This window comes from Pelophylax lessonae (genome assembly GCF_965119305.1).
Source record: "Pelophylax lessonae genome assembly, chromosome: 2".
Taxonomy (NCBI): Eukaryota; Metazoa; Chordata; class Amphibia; order Anura; family Ranidae; genus Pelophylax; species Pelophylax lessonae.
In genome coordinates, this window is record NC_138769.1 from 362,900,565 (window position 1) to 362,917,580 (window position 17,016).

Consider the following 17,016-nt stretch of genomic DNA (forward strand, 5'->3'; position numbering starts at 1 on the left):
GGAATCTGTGTCACTGCCTGCGGTGTGATGTCAGCATTAGGGAACTGCCCCACACAGGCACATCTGCAGCACTGAGTTGCTGGTCTCCTGCTCCTGGTAAGTATACCTAGAGCAGTTATGGCGAACCTTGGCACCCCAGATGTTTTGGAACTACATTTCCCATGATGCTCATGCATTCTGCAGTGTAGGTGAGCATCATGGGAAATGTATTTCCAAAACATCTGGGGTGCCAAGGTTCGCCATCACTGACCTAGAGTTTCCCTTCTTAGAGAAAGAGGAAATGGGGGGGGGGGGCTCAGGATCCAATGAAGGAAGGGTCAGAAGAGGAAAAAACAAGAGCCAAAGGATGATAGGCACTGAGGAGGATGGAAGGAAATATGTTATTGCACACAAAAGAATAGTGTGCCCTAGCTGCACAAAAGCATCATTGAATAGGAAAGGAAAGTGCTTCTACTCCTTGTAGGCAAAGTAATAGATCAGCAGTCTTATCCAGCCACGTAATTTATTGGACATTATTTAATGGTATGAGATGAAAGGAGAGAGCTGTTCTACGTAAATGCCTTGTACTTCTGAGTTGGTTCATCATATAAATCAGGTGAATAGATTGGTGGGTTGACTCCTGCAATTTCTGGGTGACTTGACATGTTGACAGTTGGCACATTCTATACCCCCACAAAATCAATATCTGCATTTTGTTCTCCATTATGGTCCTTTCAATCAATGGTTAGTCTTAGTGAAAAAAACTATATTTCCCTCAACCATCCAATGATGTGCAGAAGAAGTTAAATGTTTTCCTTTGCACATTCGTGGGTGTAATCCTGTACAGAGGAATTACACATTAAAACTTTAGTAAACTTCTAAGTATATGGGTACAACCAGGATTGAGGATGTATTTTGAAAACAGAATCTTCTTTTATACTGCATAATACTGACCTGTCAAGAACAAACACTGCCCCATACAGTTCAAAAGGGATGCAAAACAATGCAGAGAGATCTATCAGTTTCATCATTCGTTAATGTTTGGCAATGTAATTTGTGTAAAAAAGTATTCAGTAGTGTAATGAATGTCACAATAAAACAAAGCAATGGCAATCAGACTTTAATGAATCTTGGACAGGATACAGTCAAAATACAAAGCTTAGCTGTTACACTACAGTACAACTTATGGAACCGTTGTAAGTGAAAACACAAATTTCCCAGCATTACCTATCAAAACAGTATCTTTTGGACATGCCATCCAGCACAATAAATACTTCATAGGTAGGTGTCACAACGTTTTGATAGGTAATGCTGGAAAGCCTTCAAAGCCTTCTTTTTTCCTTAATCCACCTCAGTTGTCATACCTACCTATGAAGTATTCATTGTGCTGGATGGCAATGTCCAATAGATACTGATTTGCTAGGTAATGCTAAAAAGCCTTCAAGGCCTTCTTTTTGCCTTAATCCATCCCAGTTATCTATTGGACATTGCTATCCAGCACAATAAATACTTCATAGGAAATACAATAAGACACGTGGCCACTCACTAAAACTAGAGGAAAGGCGGTTTAACCTTAAAGTACGTAGGGGGTTCTTTACTGTCAGAGCAGTAAGGATGTGGAATTCTCTTCCACAAACAGTCGTTTCAGCAGGGAGCATCGATAGTTTCAAAAAACGATTAGATGGGCACCTTAAAGACCACAACATACAGGGGTATACAATGTACGGTTAACAGCAAACACACACACACACCTATGAAGTATTCATTGTGCTGGATGGCAATGTCCAATAGATACTGATTTGCTAGGTAATGCTAAAAAGCCTTCAAGGCCTTCTTTTTGCCTTAATCCATCCCAGTTATCTATTGGACATTGCAACCCAGCACAATAAATACTCCATAGGAAATACAATAAGACACGTGGCCACTCACTAAAACTAGAGGAAAGGCGGTTTAACCTTAAAGTACGTAGGGGGTTCTTTGCTGTCAGAGCAGTAAGGATGTGGAATTCTCTTCCACAAGCAGTGGTATCAGCAGGGAGCATCGATAGTTTCAAAAAACGATTAGATGGGCACCTTAAAGACCACAACATACAGGGGTATGCAATGTACGGCTAACAGCAAACACACACACACATCATAGGTTGAACTGGATGGACTGGTGTCTTTTTTTCAACCTCACTAACTATGTAACTATTAGGTAGGTGTGACAATTGAGATGGATTAAGGCAAAAAGAAGGCTTTGATGCCCCCCCCCCCCAATACCTTTGAGCTCCTCCAAACATTGATATTGATAAGGATTGCAATAGCTACATAAAAGTGGCCCTGTTTGCATTGTTTATACTATATCTACTAGACACCACGATGCTCCACTGTCCATCATGCTTTGTGATGTGACAGGCAAGTAAACTGCTTTGACCAGTTTTGCTATCTCCCTAATTTACTGCAGGAGCCTGAAGGTTGTACCTACTGGAAATTCACATAGCCTTAAGCTCCTGTTTAGATTGCCTTGTAGATGATTGAGCTTTGATAGGCCCCCCACTAAATGGCAGCTAAAGAGAGCTTCACTACTTGCTTGATCTCAGCTTTACGGAGTAAACCCCATGCTTGTGGGTCTTGTGGCCCTTGTAACTACAGTTGCATAAGTATCTTACTCGAACATCTGTGCATGCTGCTCAAGTGTTCCAGAAAGATTAATGTTGTTCCTTTTGAAGACTGATCCTTCCTGCATGATAGCATGCCAATCTGTTGTGCTGAGCTGGTGCTCACAAAACCTTGTCACCTTCTGCTATTGTCATGAAGAGAAGAAGGAAGACATCAGTGTCCAGGGTGCTACATGGCATTGCTGGATGGTTGACTATTTAGTACATCTGTAATAGATTCCAGTTGATGTGCTGCAAATTCTGCTAGTGATACACAGGTGATTAAATCTATTTGTTGCTCAGAGATTTAATTGCTTGTTAACAGTTATCTTATTAACATCACATTGAGTTCAGTATGCTACAAATGAGGTCACTGCCAACAAGCATCATTAGTTTATAGCCCTAGCCTTAGGGTTTGACTGACAGCATTAATGGATTTTACTACTTAAGATCCAATCAGATTATGGGTTACATTAATGCAATATTTCTCTGTGCATTAGGGTGTGCTGTCTGACATGTAGCATTTTTTTTAAAGCAGTGCCCTGCAATGCACGCCATTTATGTTATGGTGTTACACAGCATGTTATCTGTTCACTGCTATTGTGCAGTGCATTGGAATGCATTTTAAAATGAATGATATTTAAAATCATTAAACCACAGTGCGCATATTGTAGTAAAACTTGCATTTTACTGAATCAAAGGTGCAGGGCAAGGCCGTTATACAGGGGGGTTGATTTAAAGGAGTAGAATCACTTTGCAAAGTCAAAGCTCATGAAGCTTAGTTAATAAGGTAAAGCTGTGCTCACTTTATTCAGTCATGTGCTAGCAAACACATATTATTTTTTCTTTTCTTTTTATTGACCTTTCACATAACTCATTTCACTTATTTAAAGTAAACACAGTGTCACCTTTTTTTAATTTAAATTCACTTTGCTAAATGAACAGCCTTCACTCCATTAGTATCTCTACCCAAATTCATCTAACACTGTTCATAGTATCTAAAACAACTCTTCACCTTTCACTGAGCTTTCTCATTGCTAATGCTGCTGACACATGATTCCAATAGAGCGCTGTGATTGCTATAAACATTAATACTTAGCACTAAAGCACAAGGGAGCTTTGCAAATGCACAAAGCAATCATAAAGAATGAAATAAAAGAATATAAGTAGTCTAAAAATAACTTTACACAACAGAACCATCATATTCAGTCCATCAAATTGTGTAAGCAAGGGAGCAAGTCAGTCTTTATCCTGCTGGGAGGCGTGAACCCCTAGGACAAGATCATTAAATAATACGTGCATGCACCTTCTAGACAAATAACAGACATTACTGCAAATAACACCTACCAGAATAGAACTTTTTATATGTCAAATGGAAAGGTACAGAGGGTGAACACAATTATGAATGAAATATTTTGTAGACAAAGATTTTGTATCCTCTATAGATGCTTCATATGTGGTTATAGAATAATTTTAGTAGAAAAGCAAAAGTCTTATAATAATGTTTATAATTAAATTTCTTGTCATCATATTCAAGTGACTTATGTATAATAGTATAGATAGGTTGAAAAAAAAGTCCTTTGAGTTCAACTAGTAATAGAAAATCTCCTTATACAGATCACTATACCCACAGTTTATCCATAGGAAGGCAAAAAAAACATTAAAGCACGGTCCTTCCTGATCTATGGCAATTGGAAATTCTCTGGATCAACTATCTCTGTTGTTTTTACTTATAAATGTTATTATACCTTTATATTTTGTGCATTTAGAAATGCAATCAGCTTTTCCTAAAAGCTCATACTGAGCAGACTAGAATTAGTTCAGAGGGAGTCTTTCCACCTTTCAGAGTTCTTACTGTAAAGAAGCCTTTCTTCCAACCACGAAGAAACATCCCCTCTTGTATGACTTTAATGTGAATAACTTTGCGTAAAAAAGGTAAAATTGAGAAGAGTTCATGTAAATAAACAAGAAAATAGGTAGTTTTAGAAACAGAATTCAATAAAAAAAAATAAAACAGGTATTAAAATTGCAACTACACTCTTGCACCAAGGAAACACAATGACAGGCCTGTGATACCCTAAACCTACACATTTATAAAAGTGTCTAAAAAGAAAATTGAACGTTTAGTCAATTATTTACAATAAACATGTAGAAGATCATCTTATGTACTGTATGTAATCCAATGAATACATTAGAATTATTTAAGTAGAAGTGGCAGTCATGTTTGTTCATTCCACAGGTTTGCTTTGCTTTGTTATGCTATATGATGGGAAATCTTTACTGATTTTTGGTACACAGCAAATTGATCAACTGCCTGGGTCATTAAAGACAATTCAGTCCCTGTATGAATGATATCCAGTCTCAATTGTTTTTTAACATAAGGCCCCTAGCCACTGAAATCTATCACTAGAGGCTTATCTACAAAACTCAATTTAGCGCAAGCACATAGAAAAGTGAATTTCATAAAAATGATGGCAAATTATGTACTCACTGAGCATGCAGTATCCTTTTTTTTTTTTTTTTCCAAAAGGCCCAACCCTGTATTTGAAAAAAAAAGACACAGAGAATTGACAGCTCTTATTACAAACCATTTGATTAATGAGGCCCATAGTCCACAATGCAGAAACAGTGTGTTGCAGGATCTCCCTATGCTGAAGAATGGGAATCTCTGTTCACAGAGGTACTAGTGCAGCTCTAAGCTTAGACATCCTGAGCATACTGTAGCATTGCTATATATATAGACTGTCATATATAAGCAATATGGTCATTTACAGCTGGGAGATTACAGGTGGCAGAAGACTTACTGGGGGGGATTTATTAAAACTGCTGCACACAAATTAGCCAATTAGCTTCAAACTTCAGCTTGTTCAATTAGGCCCCTTTCACTTGGGCCAACCGATCGGGGTCTACCTGTCAGTTTTTTAGGCGGACCCGATCGGACCATCCATTGCCATCTATGGAGTGTCAGGTGTCGACGGACATGTGCTCATAATTTTTATCATTAGTTGAGGGTAAACTTTATATTCAAACTGGCATAATCCTGTTATTAAAAAGAAGATGGAGACTTGTCACCTATAATTGTTGAGTCAGCAAATTGTCATATTCATATCACTGTTTTTTGGTCAGCGGATGCTTTGTGTATATATATCAGATGCCTTTTAGATGAGTTTGTATTGGGTAAATTAAATATATAGAACATATTAACTAAGCAATTAGAAGTGTAGAGTTTCTTTCTTTATTATAGTTTTTTGTGTCAATAAAATATTTATGAATGTTACAGAAGCAACAAACATTTTGGTCTGTACCTGGCCTTCTGACAGTCTGTGCTTTTTTAACAGCACCCTGTGGTGGTCACTTAACTGCTCCAAGTGGTATGATCCTTTCTCCTGGGTGGCCCGGTTTCTACAAGGATTCCTTGAATTGTGTATGGGTTCTGGAAGCACAACCTGGTTATCCCATAAAAATCACATTTGACAGGTATGCTGCTTTGAGCTTTGTCAATATTGTAGGACTGTCTTATATAAAAATGGAGATGATTGTAAGTAGTTTTGCCCTTGTCATATTTTCTTTCACCTTCAAACTTACAAAAGCAAACTGCCAGATTAAATCTGATCGATTTGATGGATGACAGTTTTTCATTATTTCTTAACATGTTTTCACAATTTCATTTTAGGCATGTTTAATAGAATGAAAATGTATAAATGTGATGCATGTTTAACTGCTATTGTGCATCATCTTGAGGATGCAGAGAACCCAAGATTGGAATAAGCCTTTTCAATTTCCACTTGTGCTAAAAGGTTGTAAAATGTTTCATTAAAACGAAACGTTCATTTGTCTAACTTTGAAAAATAATACCCTTGCATATAACCCCAAAACACGCAACAAACTAGATTGAGGGATATAACTAGTGAAGAAAAACTAAAAGGAGCAAGGCATTATAAGACTGCAATCAGAAAATACTAGTGCATGTGGCAAAGAAATGAAGGTCAGAAGACTGAAAATAGCGAAGCAAGCAAAGTATGTCAAAACCAGTTCATGGATATTGTACCGCAATAAAATGAATGGCAATATATGATGCAAAACAGTATGTTCTCCATATACATTTATATAATTGTAAGACCGTTATAGCCAAAATAAATAAATAGAACAGCAAGAAGCAGATATTACAAACATAAATTAAGATATGTTTTAGAGTCCAAAGATTGCAGAGGATATGACAGCAGTAGTATGTACAGAGGAGTGCAGAGGATAGGACAGCAATAGTATGTACAGAAGAGTACAGAGAATGACAGAAGTAGTATGTACAAAAGAGTACAGAGAATGACAGCAGTAGTATGTACGGAAGAGTACAGAGGATAGGGCAGCAGTAGTATGTACAGAAGAGTACAGAGAATGACAGCAGTAGTATGTACGGAAGAGTACAGAGGATAGGGCAGCAGTAGTATGTACAGAAGAGTACAGAGAATGACAGCAGTAGTATGTACGGAAGAGTACAGAGGATAGGGCAGCAGTAGTATGTACAGAAGAGTACAGAGAATGACAGCAGTAGTATGTACAAAAGAGTACAGGGAATTACAGCAGCAGTAGTATGTACAGAAGAGTACAGGGAATGACAGAAGTAGTATGTGCAGAAGAGTACAGAGAATGACAGAAGTAGTATGTACAGAAGAGTACAGGGAATGACAGCAATAGTATGTACAGTAGAATACAGAGAATGACAGCAGTAGTATGTGCAGAAGAGTACAGAGAATGACAGAAGTAGTATGTACAGAAGAGTACAGAGGATATGACAGCAGTAGTATGTGCAGAAGAGTACAGAGGATATGACAGCAGTAATATGTACAAAAGAGTACAGAGAATGACAGCAGAAGAGTACAGAGGATATGACAGCAGTAGTATGTACAGTAGAGTACAGAGGATATGAAAGCAGTAGTATGTACAGAAGAATACAGAGAATGACAGCAGTAGTATGTACAGAAGAGTACAGAGAATAACAGAAGTAGTATGTGCAGAAGAGTACAGAGGATGTGACAGCAGTAGTATGTACAGAAGAGTACAGAGAATGACAGCAGTAGTATGTACAGAAGAGTACAGAGAATGACAGAAGTAGTATGTACAGAAGAGTACAGAGGATATGACAGCAGTAGTATGTACAGTAGAGTACAGAGGATATGAAAGCAGTAGTATGTACAGAAGAATACAGAGAATGACAGCAGTAGTATGTACAGAAGAGTACAGAGAATAACAGAAGTATTATGTGCAGAAGAGTACAGAGGATGTGACAGCAGTAGTATGTACAGAAGAGTACAGAGAAGGACAGCAGTAGTATGTACAGAAGAGTACAAAGGATATGACAGCAGTAGTATGTACAAAAGAGTACAGAGAATGACAGCAGAAGAGTACAGAGGATATGACAGCAGTAGTATGTACAGAAGAGTACCAGAGAATCGGACAGCAGTAGTATGTACAGAAGAGTACAGAGGATATGACAGCAGTAGTACATCTGGAAGAGTACAGAGGATATGACAGCAGTAGTATGTACAGAAGAGTACAGAGAATGACAGCAGTAGTATGTACAGAAGAGTACAGGGAATTACAGCAGCAGTAGTATGTACAGAAGAGTACAGGGAATGACAGAAGTAGTATGTACAAAAGAGTACAGATAATCTGACAGCAGTAGTATGTACAGTAGAGTACAGAGGATATGAAAGCAGTAGTATGTACAGAAGAATACAGAGAATGGCAGCAGTGGTATGTGCAGAAGAGTACAGAGAATGACAGAAGTAGTATGTACAGAAGAGTACAGAGGATGTGACAGCAGTAGTATGTACAGAAGAATACAGAGTATCGGACAGCAGTAGTATGTACAGAAGAGTGCAGAGAATGACAGCAGTAGTATGTACAGAAGAGTACAGAGAATGACAGCAGTAGTATGTACAGAAGAGTACAGAGGATATGACAGCAGTAGTATGTACAGAAGAGTACAGAGAATGACCGCAGTAGTATGTACAGAAGAGTACAGAGAATCGGACAGCAGTAGTATGTACAAAAGAGTACAGAGGATATGACAGCAGTAGTATGTACAGAAGAGTACAGAGAATGACCGCAGTAGTATGTACAGAAGAGTACAGAGAATCGGACAGCAGTAGTATGTACAGAAGAGTACAGAGAATCGGACAGCAATAGTATGTACAGAAGAGTACAGAGAATCGGACAGCAGTAGTATGTACAGAAGAGTACAGAGAATGACAGAAGTAGTATGTACAGAAGAGTACAGGGAATCTGACAGCAGTTGTATGTACAGAAGAAGAGTACAGAGGATATGACAGCAGTAGTATGTACAGAAGAGTACAGAGATTTGGACAGCAGTAGTATGTACAGAAAAGTGCAGAGTATCGGACAGCAATAGTATGTACAGAAGAGTACAGAGAATGACAGAAGTAGTATGTACAGAAGAGTACAGAGAATCTGACAGCAGTTGTATGTACAGAAGAGTACAGAGGATATGACAGCAGTAGTATATACAGATGATATGACAGCAGAAGTATGTACAGAAGAGTACAGAGGATAAGACAGAAGTAGTATGTACAAAAAGGTACAGAGAATATGACAGCAGTAGAATGTACAGAATAGTACAGAGGCTATGACAGCAGTAGAATGTACAGAGGATATGACAGCAGTAGTATGTACAGCGGAGTACAGAGAATATGACAGCAGTAGTATGTACAGAGGAATACAGAGAATGACAGCAGTAGTATGTACAGAAGAGTACAGAGAATCTGACAGCAGTAGTATGTACAGAAGAGTACAGAGGGTAAGACAGAAGTAGTATGTACAAAAAGGTACAGAGAATATGACAGCAGTAGTATGTACAGAAGAGTACAGAGGCTATGACAGCAGTAGAATGTACAGAGGATATGACAGCAGTAGTATGTACAGAAGAGTACAGAGGATATGACAGCAGTAGTATGTACAGAAGAGTACAGCGATGTGATAGCAGTAGTTTGTACAGAAGAGTACAGATAATATGACAGCAGTTGCATGTACAGGAGAGAACAGAGGATATGACAACAGCAGTATGTGCAGGTGAAGATTACAGAGGATATGACAGCAGTAGTTTGTGCAGAAGAGCACAGAGGATTCAACAGCAGTAGTATGTGCAGTTAAAGAGTACAGAGGATATGACAGCAGTAGTATGTACAGAAGAGTACAGAGGATGTGACATTAGTAGTATGTACAGAAGAGTACAGAGGATATGACAGCAGTAGTATATACAGAAGAGTAAAGAGGATATGACACAGCAGTAGTATGTGCAGAACAGCACTGAGGATGTGACAGCAGTAGTATGTTCAGAAAGCACAGAGGATATGACAGCAGTAGCTTTTACAGAAGAGTACAGAGGATATAACAGCAGAATGTGCAGGTGAAGATTACAAAGGATATGACAGCAGTAGTATGTACAGAAGGGTACAGAGGATCTGACAGCAGCAGTATGTGCAGGTGAAAAGTATAGAGGGTATTACAGCAGCAGTATGATCAGGTGCAGAGTACAGAGGATATGACAGCAGCAGTATGTGTAGGAGAAAAGTGTACAGAAGATATGAAAGCAGGCAGTAGGTGTAGAAGAAAAGCAAACAGAGTATTATAGGAGGCGGTATGTTCAGAAGAAAGGTGCTGAGGGTATGAAAGTGGGCAGGGGAACACCAAGGGTGACAGTAGGCATTATATTGCAGGAAAAACATGGCGATGACAGTGAGCAGTATGTGCAGGAGAAAAGGGCAGAGGGTATGACAGTGGGCAGTATGTGCGGGAGAGGTAAGCAGAGTGTATGACAGTGGGAAGTTTGCAAAGGAGAAAAGTGCAGAGGGTATGACAGTGGGCAGTATGTGTGGGAGAGTTAAGCAGAACATATGACAGTGGGAAGTATGTAAAGGAGAAAAGTGCAGAGGGCATGACAGTGGGCAGTATGTGCGGGAGAGGTAAGCAGAGTGTATGACAGTGGGAAGTTTGCAAAGGAGAAAAATGCAGAGGGTATGACAGTGGGCAGTATGTGTGGGAGAGTTAAGCAGAACATATGACAGTGGGAAGTATGTAAAGGAGAAAAGTGCAGAGGGCATGACAGTGGGCAGTATGTGTGGGAGAGTTAAACAGAACATATGACAGTGGGAAGTATGTAAAGGAGAAAAGTGCAGAGGGCATGACAGTTGACAGTATATGCGGCAGAGGTAAGCAGAGCATATGACAGTGGGAAATGTATAAAGGAGAAAGGTGCAGAGGGTATGATAGTGGGCAGTATGTGCAGGAGAAAAAAATCAGGAGGTATGGCAGTGGGCAGTATCTGCAAAAAAAAAAAAAAAAAACGTGCAGAGGGAATGACAGTGGGCAACATATACAGGAGAAATGTACAGAGGGTATAACAGTTGGCAGGGGAGTACAGAGTGTATAACAACAGGCAGTATATGCAGGAGAAAAGTGTGAAAGGTATGACAGAAGGCAGTATGAAGAGGAGAAAAATGCAGAGGGTATGGCAGCAGGCAGTATGCGGAGGAAAAAAAAGAGTGAGTTTAGATAATAGGCAGTATGTTCAGGAGAAAAGTGCAGAGGGTATGACAGTGAGCCCTATGTTCAGGAGAGAATTGTTTAAAGTATGACAATGGACAGCATGTACAAGAAAAAAGTGTGAAAGGAATAACAGCGGGGAGAATGTGCAGTGAAAGAGTGCTGCGGGTATGACAAATTATAAACAAATTATGTGGAAATCGAGGCACAATGTTAGATAGGATTAGGGCAGGCAGTGTAGGGGAAGGGGGGAATGTGCTTGAGAGGGCACCAGGAGGTCAGACATACAGGAAGGAGAGGGACATTATCCTCAAAGGGAAAGTTAAACTCCAGCTGAGCTTTAATATTAATTATTAAGATAGAGTTATGGTGTTTAAATCAGAAGATCTCATATTTATCTCTCCAGTAAGCCCAACAGATCGTGCTTTGAGAACTCTAATCAGACCTAAAGAAGATAAGTATTTATCTAATAAAACAAAATTTAATGCATTTTAAAAAGAAATGGCATCCATAATTATCTCTGTCCTGATACCACGCTCCTGTAATCTCACACACACCAATGTTCAGCCTGAATAGGAGGGAGAGGGATTACACTCCAAGTAAGTTAAGCCTCTATTGTTTCCTCAGTTACGCCAGTTACAGGAGAGAAGACCCTGAGAATTAATCAATATATTGCTTCTTCTTCATTGTCCAGTACAGGTTGGGATGGCTTATGGACCAGCATATTTGCTTAATTTATTGTAGATGGCAAGGAGGTCTAGGACATGGATGTGCTTTCCAGGAGGGGGTCATTCTGCCTAAATATGTTAGAAAATATTGCATATGCAGGTTGGTGGCAAACGAAGTCACCAAGAGACCCCTGTGCAAGCCCAATTGTACTGGTCAAGTTAAAAAAAAAAAAAAACATATTTACTATGTATGTATTGACAGCTAGATAATTGTTCCTTAAAGGGTAACTCCACTTCTGTGGAGGAAAAAAATAGCAAAAATAAATAAATAAAAAATATAGCATATACAATTGTGACACTGGTCATACCTTAATTGAATGTTATTAAAAATTACATTTTCTTTTCTGTAATTTTCTATAAAATGCAATGCAATATGACTACTTGGAGGTGTTCTGTACACAGATATGCACAGAACACAGGTTTACAGGACCCCCCCATATGTAATTTCCTGCTTGTGTGATTGGCTTACTGATTTTGCCAGAAGTCTGCACTAAGATACAAATTAGATTTGTGGCATCCACTGCAATGAAAATGTCATTTTTTGATATGATACTCCCAAAGGGAAATCACATCTAAAGGGATGCCGTCCCAGCAGCTTTCCTCATTTGAGCACTGCAGGTGCAGCAGCAGACTGATAATTATAAAACCACTCCCATACAGATTCACATGGACACAAACAAATAAACAGCTATTCCTTCACAATAACAAAAGGTGGGAATCTGCCTCAAAGTTTGTTAAAATCCTTGCAATGTGCATAGATCACCCAGAGGAGAATGTTTTTTTTTTCTCAACAAAGGTGAAGTTACTCTTTAAGTGCTGCACAGTATGAACAAGGTGTGAGCCATCTGTACATTGTGGTGTGCTGCGTTGAAAAAAATGCTCCAGGAATGTTGTAGTTCATTCAGAATTTGTGGGCATCCTTACCACAACACCTCACACGTGGTATGACTCTACAAATCCGTATAGAGATCCAGACTATATACCATATTTATCGGCATTTAACACGCACTTTTTCCTCCTAAAAATGGAGGAAAAAGCAATAGTGCGTGTTATACGCTGATATTAAAAAAAAAAAGGCCAGGAAACAGCGCCAAGAGCAGAAGGGGGCAAGCCGGGCCGAGGAGAAGGAAGGACGAGCTGTCATAGGAAGTCCTGCCTCCTCTGCCGAGATGTGTGACGTCTATCGTAGGTGGGACTTCCGATGACAACGAGCGCTCATTCCCCCTTCTCCTTGGCCCGGCCCGTCCCCTTCTGCTCTCAGCGCTGCTTCCCAGCCTTTTTAAAAACTGATTCGGATAGTGTCAATGGCGCTTGCGAGGCTGCATTGCTGGAGACTGTGCTAGCGAGGCTGCATTGCTGGAGACTGCTGATGAGGCTGCATTGCTGGAGTCTGCTGATGAGGCTGCATAGCTGGAGACTGCTGATGAGGCTGCATTGCTGGAGACTGCATTGCTAGACACTGCTGATGAGGCTGCATTGCTGGACACTGCTTATGAGGCTGCATTGCTGGACACTGCTGATGAGGCTGCATTGCTGGACACTGCTGATGAGGCTGCATTGCTGGAGTCTGCTGATGAGGCTGCATAGCTGGAGACTGCTTATGAGGCTGCATTGCTGGAGACTGCATTGCTGGACACTGATGATGAGGCTGCATTGCTGGAGACTGCATTGCTGGACACTGCTGATGAGGCTGCATTGCCGAACACTGCTGATGAGGCTGCATTGCTGGACACTGCTGATGAGGCTGCATTCATGGGCACTGGTGAGATGTCATTTGATTAAAAAACAATGTTCTGAGTTCAAAGCTGTTTATTTTAAATTTAAGCTTTTTTCCTGAAATTTCTCTCCTAATATTGAGGCTCGTGTTATACGCCGATAAATACGGTATTTAATACACTTTTCACTTAAAGAGGGCTAAACTTTACAGAAAAACTAGTCAATTTCTTGTTGGGTCAAGAAGATGTGTAATAGCCCCTCTTGGACCTTTATTTTCTCATTGACTGCTGTTCTGTTACACAAGTGTGTGCTGCATTGTAACAGCTTTCTTCAGGTGATAAAAATAGGACACTGATTCTACTTTAGGAACCAATTAATTCCAATAATCTTAGCTCAAGTTTAGACCAAGGCACGTTTCATTCTTTCTTTCCTTTTTTTTTTTTTAAGAAGCAAATGTCATAATTTAAACTCCTTTAATTACTGCTGTCCACAATAATGGCATGTTGGCTTTGTATGAGGATCAATAAAAGATCAAGCAGAAAAAGGAAAAAGAAGAGGGAGTGATCTTTCATGGACCGTGAGGAAAAGATAAACATTTTTTGCTGTTGGATTGTTTTACTGTGTCTTTATTCTACATCTTTTTTCTTATGTTATGTTGTTTAAAGTTGTATTGATTTATTTTAATTATAGCTGTTTTCTAATGGGAAGTCTGGTGTTTCCCATTAGAACAAGTTGTACAAAATATGTACCAATTCAAATAGAGATGAAAGCACAGAATTATTTAGGTTTTAAATGCTACTACAAATATTGGGGCAACATGCCAGCTCAATGATTCCAGGTAAATGTAAGCAAAAAAGAGAAAACAGATTTTTCTGACCTTATATTGTCCACAGCGATTGTCTTCATATTTCACAATGCAAGATCTAGCTAATGTAAATGGGGTGTAGACGGAGGACTTGTTTTATAAAATATTGCGTACTCAAACCCACAGAAAAAATGTTAAAAATTGGTATTGGCATCCAGACGTTAGTCCAAATGACTAATAGCTTTGCCAAAGACTAGAGAACTGAAGCCAACACAACTCTGTATTGATAATGTACAAGGGAGGACTGGGCAGGTGGGGCACTTGCTCCCTAGGTCAGCAAAAATATGATGCGTTGGGCGGTGGTGGAACTACTTCACCATTTAGACATTATTGAGAGCAGAACTAACAGCTAGTGAAACATGCTGGGTATTATATAGCTATATATTCCAGGTTCAGACCAGTAATTGTCACATCTGGTTTAAAGAAATCCAGGACCGACTTCCTTTGTGGCTCTGAGATGTCATGTGGCTAAATTTCAAAGCCACAAAGGAAGTTGATGCTGGCAGATGTGAAAAGGTTTGTCACAAAAAAACATGTTCTTTAGGAACACCCACTGTTCACTATACCAACCAATACCTATGTTGGCATGGCATACTTTGTGTGGCATAGTTTCTTTAGCCCACAGAAATCTAGTTGTTCAATGATTTCTATGCTCCTATGTCTATATAAGTTAGTGGAGAAGTCATGTATATAGGTTACTTGATCTAGCAAGTTTCTACCTGATAGGATTGCAGTAGACCAAAGCACAGCCTTTGTACCTTGCCATAAGTCAGGGTCAATAGTAACCACATGTTTATGGAGCTGGGTTTTATCATCAATACAGGATCTGGAGTTTACAGTGTGAGAGAAGAATGTTGTATTAGCAGAGGCTAATCTAGACACTGAGGAAGAGAGTTGAAAACCAAAAAGAAACTACAAATAGAGAAGAATAAGGATTAACTGTGGGCTACCTTACAGACACTCAAGAGACAAATAATACTTAGAAAAAGGTGACAGTGAAGGCTGAAGAAATGCAATGTTAGGTGACTGTACTGCGTCAAGAAGGAATCAGACAACAAGAAAGCTAATCAGATCAGAAGCAAAAAGACTGACAGGGTCATCCAGGACTGAGGCACAAAAGCATGTAGTGCATCAGATGGGTGATGCACGGTGATCAGGGAAACAGAAAACCCTAAAGGTGAACAAGCATGAGAGTGAACTAAATTTGCCAGGGATAGAAGACAGGGTATAGTGCACTTACTATAGCAGAGAGCTAAATTCAGCAGAAGCAGTGGAAAGAGAAGGAAACAAGGGAGACGCCAATCTAGGTGAATGAATTAGGCTTGTTGCTGCTCCATGTGTGGGTGCTAGCCCAGCTCATCTCCGAGAAACAAGATTCAATAGAAGAAATGGCTGCACACCATATCAGAGCTCAAGTACATTTATTATATGATCAAAGTGACATGCACCAGACGTAGCAAAGGCAGATGGTTAACGCGTTTCAATCAGTAATACTGTGCGTAATCAAGTCTGGTGTATGTCACTTTGATCATTTAATAAATGTACTCGAGCTCTGATATGGTATGCAGCCATTTCTTCTGTGGAAAGAGAAGAACGTAACTAAAATAGAAGACTTGGCTAACACTAAACGCATTATATTGGACCTAGGTACACAGAAACTGGAGAAATCTTCAATGTCAAGAACAGGATCCAAAAATGTGCCTATTCAAGAGCAAAGACAACTTGTCAGCAGGAGTTGGAACATAAGGTTGTCCAAGCAAAATCATAGTCACAGGACATGTTTAAGGAAAGGAACTAAGATTGTACTAGGGGATAGTAAACTATGAATCAGCAGTACATGTTGGGGAAGAGTATATTAAAATAGCTCTATGCAATGCTCAAATGACACAGAAGTGAAGACGGGTAGGGTAGAAGAATAACACGATGAGAAGGCCCTGGTAAAGAGTCAAGAGAAAATCTAACAGATGGGACAACACAGAGGATACACCACACCCACAGAAAGGCAATGAACCAATAATCAAATCTACCCAGAACCTCACTTGTTTATGCTGTTTGCCACTTTCCTGGGTTCAGTGAGCTGGCATTGGAATAGTGTTTGCACAATAAATAATTTTGTGTGTTTTATGTTTGATCCTGTTACTTGTGTTCATAACACTAGACATCTACATTTCTGCTTAGCGTATCTGGTTTCTGGAATCCAGCATATTTGTGTCCCTGGCTGCATAACAACCATAAGATTAATTTTGATCATCTCTGTTTCCTAACGGGACTGCAGGATCAAAATTTTTAATTGATTGATTCTGCCTGGCATAGAGACATGCATAAATTATACACAGTTTTTGTCTCAATGCTTAGAAAAGGTATTGTTGCTGAAAGCTTTCTGTTACAATATCATGAGATTAAAAGAGGCTGTGCCTTAAAGCAAGATCAGTGCCCAACCTAAGAAACTGTAAGTTGGGCTCTATGTACTGAACATGCTGCCCTACATACACATTTGCAAGAAAAATTGGAGATGGCTCCAAGCTTCCTAA

The 17,016-nt window shown here is 39.5% G+C and overlaps 1 protein-coding gene across 2 annotated transcripts in view; it reads left to right on the forward strand.

The window, feature by feature from the left end:
• Positions 1–17,016, forward strand: part of CSMD2 (CUB and Sushi multiple domains 2) — a 1,446,274-nt gene that overhangs the window by 1,076,914 nt on the left and 352,344 nt on the right. For both annotated transcript variants that reach the window (XM_082247591.1, XM_082247592.1), the window contains one exon: positions 5,956–6,094. In XM_082247591.1, the coding sequence (XP_082103717.1) occupies positions 5,956–6,094 (139 nt within the window). The remainder of the gene's footprint in view (positions 1–5,955; positions 6,095–17,016) is intronic.